Source organism: Epinephelus lanceolatus, chromosome 18 (assembly GCF_041903045.1).
Source record: "Epinephelus lanceolatus isolate andai-2023 chromosome 18, ASM4190304v1, whole genome shotgun sequence".
Classification (NCBI taxonomy): Eukaryota; Metazoa; Chordata; class Actinopteri; order Perciformes; family Serranidae; genus Epinephelus; species Epinephelus lanceolatus.
This window is the reverse complement of record NC_135751.1, coordinates 32,629,932-32,651,011: the sequence shown is the minus strand read 5'-3', so window position 1 is coordinate 32,651,011 and position 21,080 is coordinate 32,629,932. Positions and strand designations below refer to the sequence as shown.

Sequence of the window (21,080 nt, the reverse complement as noted above, 5' to 3'; positions counted from 1 at the left end):
AAATAACTTGTTCTATATCGGCATGTCGGATATCACCAAAAATCCAATATATGCATCCCTAGGTTTTGGTGTGCCTGCTGAATATTTTCGGTGGCCCCATCTGGCCATGCCTATGAAAGATCTCTGGGGGTGCCACTGGCTCTGGGCTACTATAGAGCAACATGGCTGACTCTGTAGAAGAGACCAGCTCGGTATATCTAAGGTAACAAAAACACAACAATTCTTATTTTCAGGTGATTATAAACTAATGAAAAGAATATTATATACCATTTCTGCCAATAGATGCCCCTTGAATCCTACACCCTGGACCTTTAATGCCCATAGAAATATATGACTAAAATTCACGGCTTTACTTGTTGTCCAAGTGGTTTAACACCATTTCAGAGCTTTACCGACCTCCAGAGACCCTTTGTCACTCAGCTACTCACCGACAAATACTTTAAACCTAGTTGGCAATACCTACCAAGATGGATACAATCTTACGATATGAAATACTGGGCGTGTGGTGATTATGATGCAGCACCAAAGCACTTTGGTTTTCACTCAGCTTACTGAGGAGTTGTGCGTGTTACGTGCTGGTTTAAAAAAAAACAAAAAACAATGGCGCCGTTCCAGCCAGCTGCCTTTAAAATAGGAATCAGTAGTACCTAAACAGTTTACAAGCATGCTTCTTGTATACCTGTGCCAAACCGGACTGTGCACAAAACAGAGTAAAATACATATTGTGCTGTGTCAGAATAAAGGTATGGCTTGGTGGTAAGAAAACATTTGTCACTAGGAAGGAAACTGCTTGCCATTCTTTGTCATTTACACCTCCAGGGTTTGCATGAATCCATCTGTAGATAGGTTAATATAACAGAACTGATTTGTAGGTAACAAATGCGGTGTGTCGTCTCAACGTGATCTAATGCAGTGGGTTAGTAGGGAAAATAAAACCATGGACGGGTGACAAATGGATTATTATATAGTCCTCAGCAGAGATGCATGTCGCTCTTCCGCTTACATTAACACCATCAGTGGGTGGGCCTGAGCTCTTAGAGAAATCTACAGTACCTAACACTGCTTCCAGCCACACCCATGCCACCACAGCCACGCGCAGGGGGGCAAGTACCTATAGTAGCATGAACACTAGAGATAGAAATACTCTCGATCATCATATAAAAAAATGGGTTTATATCATATATTATAGTAGTTCTACAGTATGTACGAACACAAAAGTGTGGTTGTTTTATGTAGTGTGGACGTTACTATATTTTCCACAAGTATATATTATTATTGCACTCTGGCTACACATATTTAGTAAGTTAGTTAGTTTGGTTGTCTTTAGATGTACAGAAACACTAAGTGGTGTCAGAGCTGATCCAGCTTGAAAACAGCTGAAGAAGGGGGGCTCAGAGATGACAGCTCATGTGTTTTTCAATTTGTTTTCCAATATCCAGCAGCTCACAGAGATATTTAGCTGCCTTGTTAAGTTGTTTTATAATGTATCTGGGCAAATAAATAAATTGTAGTACAGTAGTTTTTTCTGTGTTGCATAAAATGTACTATATTTTTACTTGCGATTCTTTTGGAATAATAGCCACATTAGAATTTGAATGTGTGGAGAGCCAGCACACAGCCAGTAGTCTCAACACATTTACACCAAAATCGCAGACTCTCCTCTCCGCAGGGACGTCAGCGTGGAAAATCTTAAAATGAATTTGGCGTGCATCACTGAGCCCGCTTCTGAAGACTGTTATTTAGACACCAAACACAGAGAAATCTGAGACGAAGCTACAGAAACACATCACACCCCTGTTCCCTTCTCTCTCTTTTTCAAAATAGAAAAATAAAATCCCCCTCCTCAACCTCAGCTAGCCTGTTGAGAGGAGGGTCGATGCTCCCTCGCTGCTCTCTCCGGTTTTGAAAAGAAACATACATTCACAAGAGGACAACAGAGGAAAAAAAAAAAAACAAGCAACTTGAAATTCAAATTTGTGTGCAAAAAACATTTTTAGATTTCTATAAAAATATGTGCATATGGATAGAGCTATTTTTAATCTCACCAAATACAGTATTTTCCTTTATTTACACTGCACAGATACACAAATAAACATACACTACAGCTCTGCCCTGCTTCCCCTCTCTGTCGTCGCAGGCGTAAAGAATAACATGGCCGACTTCCATGACAACAGATTTTGACAAGTACTCGCACGTAGGAAAACGCAGACACGCTCACTCACACGCACACTTCTGCTCGGATCAATGTGATCGAGGAGCAGAGGAGGGGCAAGCAGAACTTCTGTAGAAAACCTGAAGTTGCATATCCCACAATTCCCCCCACGCTCGCATTTCACAAACCTCTTCCTGTGAAAGGTCAGAGGTTGTCAGCCAGACGCTGCTTCCTGATTGGCTAGCGTGGGTGGGGACAGTGTGTCAAAAAAAACTTTGGCTACGGAGTTTGGTGGCTTAAGTTCTGGTGTGTTATCAGTATTAGTCCCAAACACACCATGTACAGTGGGTACTGTTGGTACAGCCTCAGTGGATCTGCTGTCCATCGAGCTGGGTTTAGGAAAATGGATCCACTGTCTGTTATTGTAGGACAGGACTGTACCAGCGTCTCTCTGGAAAGAATAATTCATGTCTTTTCAGTATCCGTCTAAACAAAAACAATCCCTCTCCCGGTAAACTTCTTTCTCCCCGGCACCAATCTCTGCTGAGGTCAGCCGAGGCCGCTCTGCACCAGCTTCAGAGATTAAGGACCTGTTAATTCACTTCCTGAAGGCAATGCCCGATGCTCACTGGGCGGTCCTCCGATTCTTTGCACTGAATCCTGCGCCGCTCCCCAGTCTGTTGTCGAAAGGGGAAGAGCAGGTGGCTGTATCGGCGTCTGATAGGCCAGCTGACAGTCCGCTCATGTATCTGGACTGTGGTTGGTCGAAGGTGAACTGGGGGAGGGGGATGTAGTCCCCTGCGAGAGTGGAGTGCCTCGCGGCGGGGGAGAGGGAGTGTGTCTGTGAGAAAGGCATCGGGACGAGAGGTGCGTGAGGCTGGATAAAGATGTTCGGGCTGATTGGGATGTTTGGGAGTGTAGGTGTGGACGCGTGAGGTGGAGTGTGTGTATGAGTGTTTGTCGGAGTTGACCCCCGCGAGGGTGTCAGAGTGTGTGTTGGTGAGTGTGCTTGAAGCGGTACGTGGATAGGTGTGAGCGTCCGCGTCTGTGAATCCGAGGCTTCTTGCGTGTTGGACTGTGTGTGCGGGGTCAAGTCGTAGGATGGCGTCCTGCGTCTCAGCATCATGCTGCAGTCAGCCAGTTTTGGGGGTGAGGCAATGTGGGGGTGTTCCTTCTCTGAGGGCGGGTGGATGGATATACAAGGAGGGCTCATCTTCTTCTTCCTGTGGCCGCCCCCGACTGACTGCACCCTCACAGGAAATCCCTGACCACTTTTTTCAGACCGGTGGGCCTCACGTGGAAAGTGTTGGTCGTCACTGGTGATGACAGCCTGTGGGAGGCAGACCTCGATTGAGTGGCGGCGATGGTCCTCAGGGTGACCGGCAGACAATGACGACGGCTTGTCCAGGACGGCCTTGTTGTCAACGCTTAAACCTTTCCTAAAGTCACGGTCCGTCAAGCCCACCCCAAGCAGACTGAGAGCGCTCCTCGAGGTGGAAGGTGGTAGTGGGGGAAGAGGAGGGGAGAAGGTGGAGGAAGAGTTGGGAGAGCACAGGGCGGTGTAGGGGGAGAGGGAGTGGCTGCGGCCGCTCTTCCCTCTGCTCTCCTGCTCTCCTCCCTCTTCATCTTCCCACCTGAGGCGGGCCGAGCTGGTGATGTGATACACCTCTTCGTCTGCCGGGTCGCACAGGGAAGCAGCAGAGGGCGGTCTGGGTCTCCGGAGGCTGGGAGGGCGTAAGGGGAGACGGGGGGAGGGAGGCGGTGGGAGAAGAAGCGAGGGGGAAGATGGCGGAGGAGGGAGAGGAGACAGAGAGGAAAGCAGGGGATGCAGAGGGGATGGAGGAGGGAGTGGGAAGGCAGAGGGGGAGCAGGGTGGGAGAGAGAGGGCTGAGGGAGAGGAGGGAGGAGGAGGAGGCAGGGGAGATGGGGAGGAGGCGTGAGGAGAGAGGGGAGAAGGGGAGAGGGGAGGCAGGTAGACAGGGTTGGGCCTCTCCTGGTGCTCACAACCCTGGGACTCCATAGAATCCACTTTAACAGCCACCTGCAACATAGAACACACTTTCATCAGTAAATCTGTTTGGACATTAACACTGTAATAGATGAATGTGTGTGTGTCTCTTACCTGTCTGCGCAGGGCCCGTGGGGAGGGGCTGGGCGTGGGCGGGGCAATGCGGGGCAGAGTGAGGGTGGGAGGTGACCGGGGGTGAACGGGGGAAACGTCTGGTACCTGCAGCAGCGTGCGACTATCACATGGCTGGGAGTGGATCGACGTCACTGAGCCTGAAGGTACACACGTAAAGAGTTTGAATGATACAGGTAATACAATCACATGATCCCAGTGTCAATGCACACACATGCATTCTTACAGAAAACACATGCATATTTTGGCATAAACAAACACGTAGATTCATACTGACTTTTTTTCTGTTAATTTAAGATAGGGAAGCACCAATTTATCAGCTGAAATTTGCCTTGTTGTCTGCCATCTGCTTATCAGTAAATACGATGGCATTTACCAATGGCAGCGGATGATATTTTTTCTTTTGAGTCACATCAAATTTGAGCAGGCTAAAAAGCAGGGCTTTAGACTAACAGTGTCCCGTCATCCCAGATCCTCCCAGGGATATGGAAGTTTTCACTGTACAAATGTTAAGACTTTTGCCACAGCAAATACACGTGAAGTCATATTTAGTTTGCAGGTCATTTGTGACTTCCTACTGTGTATTTGCATAATTTTGTCCAATTTCTACCATGGCAGGATCTATATAAAAAAAAACAATATCTGTTTGAGGCACAGTTACTCGCCACACCAGCAGGTGGCGACATTCCCTCACATGAGATAATTGTACCAGGTAGGCTCAAACAAAGAGCCTATCTAGAGTTAACATCCTTAACATCAACAACAACTGAACACAGGGACAGAAGTCAGCTACTATTTTTTGAGAGCATGGGGGATTTGTGGCTCTAAGTATGAGCACATAATTCTTTTTATGTTAAGCATTTGAAATGAAAATAGATCATTTGTAAGGATAACATTATCACAATGCTAATTTTCAGTAACGTGTTAATGGTAATTCCCGTTATGTGTTAGCATCGAGCTAATGGACTAATTTGACACAGGGTTGCAGTGGTGGAAGAAGTACTCAGATCTTTTACTCGGGTAAAACTACAACAACAACAATTCTGTGTTAACATCTGCAGGAGGAGAGCTAGTTAACATTAGCTGTTAGCAGCTGGAGGCTGTAACAGCTAACAGGTTGCAGTGAGTTACACTTTGATGCATTCATGCTGTAGTAAGTAAAATGAGTACTGGGTGAAGGTAAACGTTATCATGATGTGTTCAAATATAATCTTGTAAAAATTTACTTTTTGACAAGAAATTTGAACAAATACAGCTGTTTGAAAAGGAAATTTGTTGATGTTTGCATAGCGATATACAACAGATATTAGAGAGGGAATTATGGTATATATAGTTAAACGGCCTCTGAAGCTGTTACTTTATTTTGAAAATATGTTTCTCATGTGAAAGATGTTTACATGAGGGGGTTGTTTCATAGATTTGTATGATTGAATTTGTGCTCATACAAAATGAGTGTAATGAGGAGCTGAATGACTTTAAAACAGCTTAGTTATATTTTATAATGAAATAGTTGGAATAAAAAACAAAAACTAAATAAACAACAAAAACTGGTATCAGCTATTGGCCCAACTGTAATTCTAAACACTGGTATCAGCCCAGAATTTCACAATTGGTGCATCCCTACTTTGGAACATTTTAAAATTAATACATTTGAGCGGTTATTACAAAAGTATAACACCACTAACACTTTATTTTGAGAGAATATTTAGATTTGAGCAACAAGAAATAATTTATTTACAACTGTCTCAAATCTGCAATCAAAATAAAGTGTTTTCTAAAAAAAATTCTTCAACACACAGGGTAGGTTGTTCATCCAAACAGAAAAGTTATCAGAGAAGTTGCAGCACTGAGCTGAACGTCGAGGAGAAACTCAATACAAGGCCGGTTTACTGAAAGTAATATTCTGCATTAGACCCTGGTTACATTATCACTTCTATGTGACTGTATTTAGATCATCATATAGCACTGTAATGCATCGTGGCAATCAAGTCCAAAGTTGACTCTAAATACAAAGTGTGATTGCAAAACAATGAAGTGGAAGCAACCCATTTTAAATTCAATTCTGTGTTGAATAAGTGCTGTGAGACTGTGTAACCAGGGTCTTAGGCATTCTGCACACACAGGTCCAGTCCACCTGTGAGTTCAGACACAATCACAGTAAAACAAGGTTAAAAAACAGCAGTAAAGTCAGAGTTAGTTCATTTTCAGTTGGTACTTTCAGGCCAAGCTGTAAAGCCACTTGATTCCAAATCTATCAAATGAGATGATTACATTTTTTAACGTATATAGTATTGTGATTTTGCAGCGTGGCCATTAAGTCAACCGTCATTCTCGTTGAGTATCCAGCCATTCCACGGCTGAGCAGATGAGCCTGTGTGAAGGTTGTGGGGATTCACATGTATCAGCTCATCCACTACAGTCAGTACCTTGGGACAGAGCTGGGTCTGTCCACAGCCTGGCCACAACATGCCATTAGAATCTGACTGCAGATAAAACAGTGCTTGTCAGTGCTTAGATTAGTATTCTCAGCATCGTTTATAATGCTCCTAATTTGTCTTTGTAAAAACCCAAGCCGGAACTGAGGGTAAGAAACCTCTAGTATCCCATCTTGATGGGGTCTAATCGCCTAAGACTTTTCACATTGATCACTTGTTCACTTATGTGTTAAAAAAAATATTATTTTCTTTCAGAACAAGTCTCTACTGACTGAAATACACTTGCTACTGGGGAACCAAGACTCCATACAAACCATATACTTGATACTTCAGTGCTTCTTTGAAGTTAAATCATGGTATTAACCAACTGTGGCTGTAGTTTAGTTAATTAGTTTGGTTTATCTTCAATTTTTTGTTTCATGCAAATAATTTTCATCCACCTGAAACGAGATTATTAGACACCACTATTTTACAAAACATCCTCTCGTAAAACATGTACAAAAAAACTAGACTGAGTGCATGCATACATCACAGAACAATCTTAGCGTCTGTGTCTGCTAAAACAATATCAGTGGCTGTCTAAGGTAAAGATGAGAAGCGTAAAAAAAGAAGCAGATTTCATCTAATATATTTAAATCTTGAACAGATGAAGTAATTCCTCTTCTCAGATAAGTTACCTGAATGCTGGTGCTGGGGACTGAGCTCTACCTCCTCCAAAGGATAGGGGGCGCTGGCTGGCCGTACTGGTCTGAACATGTAGCTGTCGTTAGGCAGAGAGTGCATCCTGGATACAGACATCTTCCTTAACGACAGCAGGTCCTGGTCGCCGTAGTGCACCTCTTCTTCCTACAGGGGGAGACAGAGACCACAGAGTCTGGCACTGACGATACTGCCTACTGCTGCACATACTGTTTCATTATAAAGTCGTTAAATAGAGAGACATATTGAGAAACATGTATCACACATAGCCAGCGCTACATCCCTAATTACCTTTACAGTTTCAGGGTAAGTCAAGTTTCCTGACTGATTAGTGAGTAAGGTAATATCCTTCATACCTCTCCAGGTGAATTTGGACACGGCCCAACGTAGGTCCCTCCTGCTGAACTGTTGCTGGAGGTTGTGCTTGTTTTACGTTGCCTCTCCATTGCCATTTCCAAGGCGATCTCTGCGTCCATCTCTGCGTCCTCTTTAGCCTCCTGCAACAGGAGATATTGACAGTGACAATACATGAGTGTCATAAAACCAACGTGTGTCTATACCTTGGGCTGTCTACAAAAAATCACACATGTACACACTGACCTGATGTGTCTGTGTATGTCTGTATTTGTGCATTTTCTTAGCCTTTCGAGTTACTGTACCTTGTTGCTTTCCTCCAGATGTTTCATCAAAACAGCCACCACCACATTGACCAGAACAAACTGGGCCATGAGCACGAACGTGACAAAGTAAATCGGAGAGACCACGGGCAGGTAGGTTAGACAGTGGCGGTCTTCTGGATGACACTCCCTTAACGTGTCCTTAAAAGACACAGAGAAAGATGTAAGAAGAGAGAGGGAGATGTAAGAAGAGAGAGAGGGAGAGGAGAAGTGCACACACACATACACATAACCTGTCATTACAACTGGATATGCACAGCTGAACAACTGTGTCAAATACACCCGAGGCTACATCACAAAGCTTTAAAATCTAAACTGTCGGTTATATGATACGGAGCTTCATTTAGAGGGTTAGAAAATCTGACATTTGGAAGAACTGAGGGAGAAACAAGGACAATGGGGGCGATGTAGGGCAGCAGAGCATGTGCTGAAAATGCAGCTGCTGTTACTTTCTTTACTCTCGTATACTATTTAAATCAGCAAGTGCTGCTGCTGCTGCTGCTGCTGCTGCTGTATGAGGGGAATCTGCAGCTTGCTAAAGTGATAGAAGTGATTGATAACAAACCAGTTTCATGATGATGTCAGGCTTCAAGGTTATGATCAAACAGCGTCCTGTGAGGAGCTACTGGCGGTCACGGGTGTGATTTAGATGTATGTGACGACACGAAGAGGTGACTGTTTGTTCTAAAACAACAATAGCAGCTCCTACAGAGGTTACATGCTGCAATAGCATCAGAACTGGGAGGTATTTCTTCACTGAAAGAAGAGCAATGAGCGGCACTGACTTCTCCTGACTGGCCCATGATAGACGCTGTTAGACAGATGGTTCACCCAGTTACCTGCCAATGTTTTTGGAACGTGCCTGCCCCTTTCCAAACAGTTTCCAATGACGTCTTCTGAGACAGTTCTGTGTAACAAACCATCTGGTGCATCTGGTTACTTCCTCTCCACCACTCCTATCGGATTAAACTTGTGTTTACCCTGTTTGATATCCCCTTGGTTAACACTTAAGGATGACTCCTCTCTGAGTTTTGTCTTGCCTCAACATTCAGGATGTAACATTAGGGCACTGCTATTGTACATGTACTTTTTTCTTCTGGAATGAAACCAAAAAGCAGCCAAACATACGTGCACTCCTTGGAGTGGAAATATGAAAAAACGTCTATTCTCAAATGATAAAAATCCACAGATATTCAACATTAGGTCATGAATAATCAACATAAGTATGGTGGTAATTTATATTATTATAGTTTAACACTAAAAAACAAAGTTACTCTCATTATCAGCTGGCCTGTTTAAATATATCGTCTGAGTCTGTTATGGATGATTAATGATTGTATCTTTATGACATTTTTAATAAAGTAAAAATGAAGATGTGAGACGGGTTGACATTGCTCAGCTCTAAGCTACTTTATTATTTCATAATTGGTTTTGGAGGTCATTGCTCTCTCTGCGGTTATGGGATAATCTAGTCATCATTTGTGTGTGTGTGGTGTGTGTGTGTGTGTGTGTTCATACTTTCATAATCCCATTCCAGTTGTCTCCAGTGGACACTCGGAACAGTGTGAGGAAGGCCATCCCAAAGTTCTCAAAGGTTGCGTGGCGACTCAGACCCTCACACGGGTTGTTGTCATTGCACTCTGATCAACACACAGACACAGGCAGACGTTAGTTACACCACACTATAGACGTGATTGTTAAAAAAGAAAAGATAACAGGGGTAAAAGTGAGCATGAATGATTATATAAGTGTCAGTGTGCCATTCAGAAAGTCCTAATGCTTCAGTTCTGTTGTATGAACGCAGTGTGCACCGAACACACAAACAGCTGCTAAACGGCGTGTCCCTGTGGACGTGGCAGAGGAGAGGAGAACAAGGTCTCGTTCAGTCTCAGGGTCAATTTGACAGAAAACCCATAGGAGCCTGTTTACAAAAACAAAACAGCCACCAGAAGATAGCTGTCTTTGTTTCAAGCCCTGGGTCACATTAGCAGGGAGATGGAGAGACACGAGACGGTCCTCGGAGTATTGTCTACCTTATTTCTTATTCTCAGGATCAACCGCCAGGAGATAAGCGAGAGGTGTGCAGCTCTGAGGAAGTGGATATGGCAACTTTCCATAAAAATAAATGGAATAAAACTTGACTTATAAAGCTTTTTTTCCACACACGTGTAAACAGTGAGCTCATTAGAGGTTCAGTGTGTAAGATGTAGGGGAATATACTGGCTGAAATGGAATTTAAATCTTTCATGCATGAATTATAAATACCCCTGTCAAGATTTTTGTCTTAAGAAAACAGAATTTGAAGGGTTTTTTAACATGCTTTTTTTTTTGTACACTCGGGTGGACAGCATGTGTTACATGTGCAACTATAGAAATATAAAACAATGAAATAACTGATATATATTTTTTAATGCTTTGAAACTTGTGAGTTCACATATTTTAACATTTTCTAATACTATTTAATGTGATGCAAAAGCATTGAATCTTGCTCCTGACTCCTCAGCCTCTCCACTCTGTCACACACAGGAGAAGTTTTCCTTGTAGGCTTTCACCCAAAAGCTGTTTCAGACTGAAATCCAATCATTTTTACCCAAACCACCAATTTTTTCCTTACCTTTACCAAGAGATCCCTCTTTGGTAGAAAACCCTCAGGGAAAATTTCTCCAAACTGCCCTCATTTATCTCTCCTGTCCTCTTTCTCTCCCTCCCTGACTCAACTCTGGCTCTTGGCTCTTCAGGCCCCCACACACACCTCTCCATTTAACTGAATGTTTTTTTCAATTAACATTCTCTTCAAAAACATTGTCAAAAATAAAATATTCAAGAACAACAATTTAAAATCATCCTGAGCTACACATTTGTTGCATTCCGTTGGCCATATTGGTTTTGAGAAATTTGTGTTGCACTTACAACACCTGGCCAGTGGGTGGCAGTATGTGTCATGACACAGTGGGGTCAACTGTAGTGGTTTAAGTTCAGTGTATGGTGTATAATCACTTAAAAAAAGGAATAATTGTATTTTCGTTACCTTAGAACGAGCCATTTATTTTAACATAGGGAGCCGGTCCTCGTCTACAAAGATCGCCATGTTGCACCACCATGTTTCTACAGTACCCCAGAATAGACAAAGCAAACACTGGCTAAAGATAGCACCATTCGCATTGTCGCATCAGCCACTGTAGTTAGCAGCCCCTCCTCGACCAGCAGTGTTGGAGATCTTTTAACGTGAAATTGATTAATTCAGTGTTTTTACCGGTTTAAATCACAGAGTCCATTTGTTCTGGACAGGAGACCTCTGTGGATAATTCTGCTCCTGGTATAAACCTCTTAAATGTCTGGATCGGAATAAAGATGAGCACAGATTAGCAGACTCTGGGCTAGCAGCCTGTCTGTGATGTGCCGAATAGCATCAGAGAAACACTGATTTGTGACGTGACACTGCTTTAGACAGTGTTTTTACTGGTTTTAATCACCTGTTACCGTTTGTTTTGGAGAGGAAGAGACCTCTGCGGATAATTCAGTTCCTGATAAAAAACCTCCTGAACAATGAACACTGAAGGAAATCTAAGTTTCAGCTGGGTGCCATCTGCAATCATCTCTGCTAGATGCCACTAAATTCCACTAAGCCTTGCACACTTTCAGAAACAAAACAATATTTAACCTATATATTCTAGTGTAGTGTGTAGAAATAACTTCTCCCCAAGTCTGAGTCATGGCGCAGTGGAAAAATGGACGGGGATTAATGTGGGCATTGTGTTTCAAGAGATCAATCATTTGATTTAGATTTGAATTCAAAATAAAAATCTATTCAATACCAGCTACGCTCAAAATACCTCCTGTTGGCTCAGCAGCTTGAATCCAAAGCCGTGAGCATTAACATTCAAGCCCCCATTCCATCCCCTTTCATATTTCCTTTTCATATGACCTTCTCTTATCTGATCAGCCTTCCGCAGACACCGCGGCCACAGAGACCAGACTGCCAACATGCAGTAGTGACAATGTCTTAGGTCTCCCAAAGGAATTCCAGATCTTGCGATGTCTTTGTTATTGCCTGAGGGCAGAAAGATTTCATGAGCCAATTAGGCTGCTTATTGCTGACCAGTTATTTCACACCACTGTGCGGAGCGGAAGCGGGGTTAACTATTACGATATTAACATGTACACGCACATCAAATCCTAAAATGTCTTCAAGTGGAGGCTTTTATTACCATCATGCTCTGTATTCACTGTCATGCCCAACATACTGTAATTTTCAGTGGTGAGTAGGCAAAACATTGGTTCAGCTCATTATCATGGAGCTAAATGTCAAGTAATACTTTCCTGATCCTCACCGAGCTGCGCTGGAATATTCTTCACCAAACTTCTCTACAGACATGTACCAAAATATAATCACTCCTTCAGCTTTGTAAGCCTTGAAAGAGCTTCTAAAGTGAGGCGCACACTGGGAGAAGAAGGCGCATCCAAAAGCTTTTGTTAGAAGCTTGACAAAGGCAAAAAATGGAGCAGGGTTTTTACTTTACAAAACTGGAAAACAGACATGCTTTCATTTTCCCAGTGTGGCGGCAGCGTAATAACATTTCACAGGGAGTAACCTCTTCATCACCAAGTTGTTTTCATTTTGTCCTCCCAGATGCCTTTTTCAGCTAATCCTCTTCCCTCACACATTGTTGCGCTCCCAGAGAAAATGAGTTGGATGGAGCCGGCCTATTGAGGAAGTGGTACGTAAATAAATGTGATCATGCAAATGTGATCTTTCCTTGTTAGGAACAGGTCTCTGATGTGAGAGCGACGGAGAGGAAGGGAGACGGGGAGACAGATGGGGGAAGAGAGTGAGGATTCAACAGAGACAGCTCAGGCGGGGAAATGTGCTGGAAGTCGTGACTGTGGTAGTAATGACTGGATTCAAAAACCTTCTCTGCTGCAACTTCAGCTCCGCGGTACATGTGTGTATGTGTTTTTTTGTTGCCAGTAGTGTTACTGACCCAGTTTGCCAAAGAGCTCCACTCCCAGTGCAGCGTAGATGAAGAAGAGCAGCATGAACAGGAGGCCGAGATTTCCCACCTGGAAGACAGACACGTCAGATCTCCCTCTGCACATCAAACACCAGTGTAAATAGTTCTTGTTTAAAGCTACAGGGAGCTGAAAACATCAGGATTTATTTCATTGTCTTCATTTGACACTAATCTAACCATGCATTACAAATGGAAGTAGCATATTTCCGAAATTGTTTTACACTGAAGTGAACTTTTTGCCATTTGAGATATAATGTAAATACCAGGATGACACACATTAGCTTGCACGTTGACATCCTCATTGACACTGCTCCTATTCAAACTGGGATCCTGCATTTCTCACACTGTGGGTTGAGTGGCAATTATTTGCTCGCTGGCAGGTATATTCAAAGCTTTAACGTCTTTGTGCTTCATATTACCGAGACAGAGAAAACAGGTCATGAGCCCTTTTCCTTTTTATTTTGTTTTTAAACTGAAAACCTGCATTTGCATGCTACCCGAATTTAGTTTGATTTTCCACAAAGGATGACTACACTGATGAACTGTCTATAGAATATTCAGAGAGTAGCTATGATTCAGAGTCTGATTCTGGTTGTCTGGACATGGTTCCCAACATGGAGGTGGCTGAGCAAGTGAGCTCAATTAAGTTGCTAATAGTGCTATCAGCGTGAACAGTGCTGACAACAGCAACAGTGCTGACAAAGCTAAGGGTGTTAACATGGGGGGGAACCAGTGCTATGCTATGACAATGCCACCATCTCGATATCAGCAGTAACCACCGTATGAGCATCAGAGCATGTGAGCGGAGCTGGAGCGGAGCGGAAGGATTTTGTGTTGAGCGAGGAGCGGCTATTTTTTTAAAAAGGTGGAGCGGAGCCTTTCGCTCCGGTTGCTCATGCCCCACCCAGAATGCATCTTTGCACCTGCGCACACCCACACTATTGTCTTTCAAAACTATGGAGTTTACTGTGTACTTCAGAAAAGAAACTGAGAAGAGAAGCAGCGGTACCTTGGAGAGCGGTCCCTAACTGTGGGGAGAGGCGACAGGGCTTCCCCAGAGGTCGGCCGCTTAACCCGGTCCGTCTCCTCTACACTTTGACTTATTTCCACCCTGCCGACAGCAGTACCGTGTAGAACGGTCCCTAACTGCAGGGAGAGGGGAGAGGGCTTCCCCGGAGAATCTACCAAGCTCATGTTTTATTTGTGATTAGATGATTACAGGTTAGGGTAGTACGACGCAGTTTTTTTGAGCGGAGTGGTGAGCAAGTGGAGCGGGATAAAATTTATGATGGAGCGGAGCGAAGCGAAGAATGCGCAGAACCAAGCAGAGCGGACGAGCGGCTGAAAGTGACAGGTCTGCGAGCGAGGAGCGGAAATTTTCACCCGCTCCGCTCCGCTCACATGCTCTGATGAGCCATCAGTCAAATATCGGCTGTTTGTGAGCATCTATTGCCCTAATTTTTGCAGGATGTCCCACACCGTTGGAAATACTCAGCACTTGTCAGCTTTTTTTCACCCAATTCAGCATGTTGGAGTGGCATCAGAGACGTCAGAGCCGGTGAGAGACACCACCGATTAGTAGTTCATTGCACGAGAACAGAAATGCAAGTAGGGAAAACAAACAAACTGAGCATAGCGTTCAGGCAGGACACAATGTGAAGCTCAGCTCACATCTCAGCTACATCAGCTCATCTCAAACAGCCCAATCAACTGATGGAGCAGCTGATTGATGGAAGGAAGTCAGCTGATAGATCACATGATTCCGTTTTATGCAACCAATTGGCACATCTAATTCAGAGCGCCCTATTAAAACTGCTCTGGCCTGCCTACTGTTGCTGCTTCCTCTGCAAGCTGCTTTGCAACCCACCTCCACCCCAGCTCCTCTTTTTCATGCTGTGTCTGACTTATCAATGTCATTTCTGTTTGTCATTGATGCTGCTCTGTTCTGTTCCCGGGGGGTCTTTGCTGCTGCTCTCCCTGCCTTAGGCTTCTATGTAGGCTCATGGAAGGGCAGAGAGGTTTGCTCTTTCTGCCTCAGGCTTTCCTCGTTTGCACATGGAAGGGCAGAGAGGTGTGCTCTCTCCGCCTTAGACTTTCTACGTAGGCCCAAGGAAAGGCAGGGAGGCCCCAGAACAGAGCCATACCACCAAATATAATACTGCAAATGGAAATAAAGTTTTCTTTGACTAAAGTGTTCCTGACTGAACTAAAGTCAAGGCACCTTGGGATCAAAACGAATATATTAGAAGAGATTATTTTGTTCAACGTCAAGCTCTGTAGCAGAAATAATATATATATATAATAATAATAACAGAAAACAGCCATGCTTCATTGCCACTAATTCTTTCATGTTAGTTTGGTGTGTCTAACATGCACACGCAGCTGGACCGTCTACCACAACAGACAACAGAGAAGCTGAGATTACAACACACACAGGTAGCGTGACTTCTGTGTTTGCTCAGGATGCCATTACTCCACTATATCTTAATCAATCAATCAATCAATTTTATTTATAAAGCCCAATATCACACATAGTAAATAGTTGTTTGCTGCTATATTAGTGTTCCGAAATGTTGCGTACAGGCCCTTTAACTGGATACAACATACTAAAACAGTAAGAAATCACAGAAAGCTTTGACATTTTCTATCAAAACAAAAATCAGAGCTCTACAAAAAACATCGTCATCGTCATCATCGCCAAGGGTCTCTGGGAAAACCCTGTGCATTTCTGATGACTCCATCTGCTACTACCTCCACAGCTCCCAGCATGCTGTCTTATATACGCTCTCTTAAAAATCTGTTCATGTACACTCTGTCCCCTGATGCTTATATCTGCACACTTGACATTTAGAAAGTAGAAGAACGCATGAGTCTGTCACTGCATGTGTATCACAATCCTTGGTGCAGTTGCTCTTTGCCTCTAAGAACTGTGCCAGGCATCTGGAGAGAGAGACCTGAGATACTCCCCGCAATATCCCGTGGACATCCTTTAAAAGGAGTGCGTCGACAAAAAAAGCACACAGAGTAATATCAGAGAGAAAGTCTGCTGTACAGTCAGACTCTAAGAGGTGTTTTAATAGCTTCAAAAGGTAAGACGCTGCTAAATACTTCATTTCCTTTGGGTTTTTGTGACTGCAACAAACATGCATTCTATGTAATGCGTTTGGCAATTATTATCATTGAGTGCACAGTTCAGCTGTGAGAGGAGGGGCAGAAAATGTACAGAATGAGACATTTATAAGGTCAGAAGAGAAATTTTGTTATATAGATGGATACGACCTAAGTTAAATATTCAGCAACAAGCATAAATCTTTCAGAGAGCTCTCTATTCCAAGCAAAACCTTCATAGTCACCCCACATTTGTAAAAAAAAACATCATAAATAAACCACAATATGAAACCATTCTTTTGTGTTTGAGACCCCACAGAGTCAGTGTTTACCTGCGGCAGCGCTTGCATGACAGTATCCAGCAGAGATCGCATCCCTGTGGCCATCTTCAGAAGTTTCAGCACTACACAGAGACACAGGAACAATCTTAAACAGCTAGCTGTTGCTGTCAGTCGGCCCATTTGCTGCAGAATTTACAATGTCACAGCACGATACTAGTGCAGCAGGGAGGCTCTCACATTTGTGCTGTATTTATTTAAAGAAGCCACGAGGCATCTGTTACATATTACTTTTAAGGCTGAATTTACAAGAATATAAAATTTAAAAATGCAGTGTTATAAAATGTTTTACAACATCAATGATGTTTAAGATGAGAGTCTGTTGTGATGAGTCACAGACTGACAGAACCAATCACTATATGTTCTGTTATTGTACACAACATAAACAGATATAGATTGGAGTGTGTGTGTGTGTGTGTGTGTGTGTGTGTGTGTGTGTGTGTGAGATTATGTGTTCCTACCTCGTGCTATTCTGAGTACTCTCATGATTCTGATGATGGTGGGATTTATGGGCAGTGCTGCGCTCATTTTCAGCTCCTCCAAGGTGATGCCCATGATGGACAGCGCCACTATAGCTATATCCAGCTGATTCCACCTAAACACACACACATATAAACATGTTTCATTATTTTAGGCATGAAAAAAAAAGACAGAGTCATTGTCTGTTGTTACTCCTGTTTAGTGTTACAAAGTACAGACTTTCCTGTTGGATAATTTAGAGTTTCCCCTGTCATTTCTTAGTCTACATCCACACTAATACCTTTTGTTTTAAAATGCATTACTATTGCTATGTTTACACGTAGCATCCAGACTTCTCCAGTGTTTTTGGAGCCACAAAAAGCTCCTTGAAAACCTCCTGCTGACCCGTTTTAGTTTGGAAACTCCAGGGTTGCATTTTAGTCTGGATGAGTGGAAACAGAGACTTTTAAAAATGATGACACAGACACCCACATTCGCTTTCCAACTGGGCTCTAACAGACTCGACATGTCAAGCCAAAGCATTATAGCTCATATGAGGACGTCACATTTTGGGTTTACTTGACCTTATACTTCATTCTACTTAAAACCTGTTGTCCTCGTCAAGCCCTGACATAACAAGTTGTTTGGAAAAACATCATTTGAACTCTGTTTCAGCCTCATTGTAGTCTGTAGCTCAAACTGCCTCTCACTGTGCTCACATGTGTGCGCTTGAGCGAGACGGTGAGACATTATTCCAAACAACTTTTTATGTCAGAGCTTCAGGACACTTGGATCACTATAGACGAGCAGTATGGAGATATTTTGTGGTTAAAATTATGTGTTTTTGGACTTTTGAATCTGCCTGCATTAGGTGGAGATGTGTTGCTACCTTCTCTCCCCTTGGATCTCCACAAGGGATGTGAGGACTCTAAAACTTCGCCAGAGCCTCCCTCGGCATATGGGTGAGTAGATAATGGCTGAATTTTCATTTTTGGGTGCACTATCCCTTTAAACTGCCTTTTGAAGACTGTTATTGTGGATGTGGCCTTATGCTTGTGGGTAGTCATTAGTTGATGATGGTGAGTGCAAACCTGTATTTTCTTTTTATTCTGCACAATAATGTTAGAACAGGCGTACAAGAGGAGATGAAGGGGAAGAAGTAATGCTGCTGCCTGGCTGCTGATTGTGATTAGTGGGCAGGCTATTTAGATTAATGGGTAGCCCACCCACTAATCTCGAAGGCAGGGGAAACACTGATGTTTACGCCTGATAAGTCTCCACCAGGGCACCCTGAGACAGATGAACACACTCATCACCCAGTCCCTTAACTCAGTGTACTGAGAACAAAATGCCACCTAAGTATAAATTATGAGAGCTATACATGAACTCAAGGAGCAGGAGTTATTATTTCACACCACATGTGTTGTTATTAGGAAATAATGACACACATAAATGATAACTATTACACTTTACAGCATTGGGCATTGTGCATCATTTCATCTTATTGTGTTACCTGTCTTTGAAGAACCTGTGTATGCCGAATGCTGCGAGTTTGAGCAGGGCCTCAACGATGAAGATGCAGGTAAACACGTAGTTACAGTACTTAAGGACTTCCTCTAAATACTGAACACACAAAGATACGCAAACACACACAAGCAGGCAGATAATTATTTCATAATATCTCTCTCAGACTAGATGCAGATTCATTTTCTGCAGCAACATTCAATGATTCTTTATAATTTATTTTTAACATATTCTGAAAGCGATTAACAGTTTTTACTATAGATAGAAACAGTTTAAATAAATGTTTTAAAGTTTTAATGCAGCTCGAGGGCAAATAAAATCCAAGTCGAAGTTTATCTGTGGAACAAAGTAAACTCCAATTAGAGTATAGAAGAGCAACAGCTTCTCGGAAGCCAAAACATTTATCACTGCTCTCAAGAAGGACTCTGGTGTCTCTCCAAAAATACATCAACAACTTTTGTTTGAGAAAATAAACACGCTGGCATTTTCAGTAGAAAAAACCTGTGTTTAATCTGCCAACCTTAGTTTATGACTATGGAGTTGTTTCATCTGACAATGAATGTTAAATTGACGCTGGGTCAACACAGTCACGTTATTTTTGGAGTCAGAGTCCCTTGCCAACACACTTGCCGCTTTGGACCGAAAATCCAAAATACAGCAGATTTACAGCATGTTGTCACTTCGCTAAAGCTAGCCAGCACTTCAGTCATCATTAGAGGACAGCTAGACATATTATTTTACAATGTGCAAAGCAAAAATGCCCTCTTGCTGCGTTAAAAGAAATTTAAATGAAAGTCTCCCGAGGTGCCAGGTGTATTGGCAGCCAGAGACCAATTTACGACTGCTTTTTGGTACCTTTATCTCCAGGTAAACTTCAAAGTTTGTGTGTGTATGTGAAACATTACCTGCGGCTGATTGTAGTGCTCGATGCTCATGGTGAAGACGTTGATGCAGATGATGAAGGTGATAAAGAGGTCCAGGTAGTGGCTGGTGCACAGTGTGTGGATGGACAGACGCAGGGGAGAGTAGTCGGCATAGTAAGGCCTCTGCTTGGCCTCTGAAACACAAACAAATATATGCAGAGACGGCACAAGGAGAGACGAATATCACGACAGGGACAGACAGAAAGAAGGCATCGTGAGTAGCTGTGCTCTGAAGCTGGAATGATAATGTGTCCAGTGGTGTGAACAGGAAAGTGCAGGGGCTAAGGAAGTGGAACCACCATGGCTTTTTTGCTGAGGCTGCAAAAGTCCTCTTCTTATACTTTAATTCAACCAAGATATGCTTGTGCCTAAATGGCGTCCTTCTATTTTTTCCCTCTCGTCACTTCAGAGGAGCCCTTGAGCAGCCTGGGTGCCCAACTGGCATCACAAGTGCTACTCTAATGTGATGAGACCTAATTGTGACCCTGATCATTGTTGTGGTGGCCCCTTTGTTCATTATCGCCCCTGCTCCCACACAGTCTGTGCACACCACTGCCTGTATGGCATGTTCAAATAAAAGAGGACATGAGAGTCACAGCTGGGCTATATTATTAATTTCTTAATCTGCAAACAGGTTTTATCAAATGTAAACACTAACTGCAGTTCGCTAGCTCAAATGGCTATACAAAGTCACCTGGTTTTGTGTTCAGTAAGAACCCCCCCTGGACGATGGCATTTTAATTTCTGGTGTGGTTACACAACAAGGTACCAGGTGTAACTAAGAACATCTAGGATTTGAGGCAAGGCATCATCAACAGATCCCTGACCTACCCTGCACTGGACTAAAGGAAGTAGCATTTCAGAGTGCTCCTTTCATGGGAGCATTATTTTAAGATTCATTACCCCTCTAATAATCATATTCTTGTCAGAGCTGAGAGGTCTTGCTATGTGCTCTGGCCTAAATGGGAAGTCTCCATTAAAACCCAGACTACACTGTCTACATTTTTTCCTTAGAAAGGAGCTGTGAGATGCATTACAGCCTTTGAATAATAAACAGCCTTAGAGTGTAGCTCTAATCATCATCATTAAAGGAAATCTTCACCCCCGAAATCACCATTTGTATGTGAAATACTCATCCTGTGTTACATTGAATTTCTGAAGAAAACTTTGACTTTCTTGCATGCCTCTAGAATGAACAAAGAATCCTAAAATTGAGAAAGTTCTTGATGAACTGAAGTCATAGGGGTCCGAGTTCAACAACAGCAAAACTCTATCAAAACATCCGATTATTAACTCTCACAAAACTCGTGCAGTATAATCCAAGTCTCATTTATCCAGTCGTATGCTCCATGCTTCCCTAACAGACAGCTTTTTCCGACCGGAAACTAAACAGAAACTGAAACTTATCTATGCTCCATTGACAAAAACAGTAATTTTTACCTCGCTGAACACAAGAGCTACATCCATTCATTTTCAACAGCTTATCCAGTGCTGAGTTACGGGGGCAGCAGTTCAAGCAAAGCACCCCAGACGTCCCTCTTGCCAGCAACACTTTCCAGCTCCTCCTGGAGGACCCCAAGGCATTCCCAGGCCAGATGAGATATGTAATCCCT

General features: G+C 43.1%; 1 protein-coding gene across 4 annotated transcripts in view; it reads right to left on the bottom strand.

The window, feature by feature from the left end:
* Window positions 1–1,973: 1,973 nt before the first annotated feature.
* cacna1ha (calcium channel, voltage-dependent, T type, alpha 1H subunit a) overlaps window positions 1,974–21,080 on the bottom strand; it is a 160,159-nt gene continuing 141,052 nt past the window's right edge. For 3 of the 4 annotated variants that reach the window (XM_078161655.1, XM_078161656.1, XM_078161657.1), the window contains exons 28-38: window positions 19,450–19,601; window positions 18,534–18,643; window positions 17,023–17,156; window positions 16,556–16,626; window positions 13,086–13,164; window positions 9,622–9,743; window positions 8,086–8,244; window positions 7,783–7,923; window positions 7,405–7,573; window positions 4,275–4,432; window positions 1,974–4,193 (exon numbers count right to left, since the gene is read on the bottom strand). In XM_078161655.1, coding sequence (XP_078017781.1) covers window positions 2,778–4,193; window positions 4,275–4,432; window positions 7,405–7,573; window positions 7,783–7,923; window positions 8,086–8,244; window positions 9,622–9,743; window positions 13,086–13,164; window positions 16,556–16,626; window positions 17,023–17,156; window positions 18,534–18,643; window positions 19,450–19,601 — 2,711 coding nt within the window. In that variant the 3' untranslated portion in view covers window positions 1,974–2,777. Of the gene's footprint in view, window positions 4,194–4,274; window positions 4,433–6,718; window positions 6,776–7,404; window positions 7,574–7,782; window positions 7,924–8,085; window positions 8,245–9,621; window positions 9,744–13,085; window positions 13,165–16,555; window positions 16,627–17,022; window positions 17,157–18,533; window positions 18,644–19,449; window positions 19,602–21,080 lie in introns of all 4 variants that reach the window. The other variant, XR_013488057.1, reaches the window with a different exon arrangement.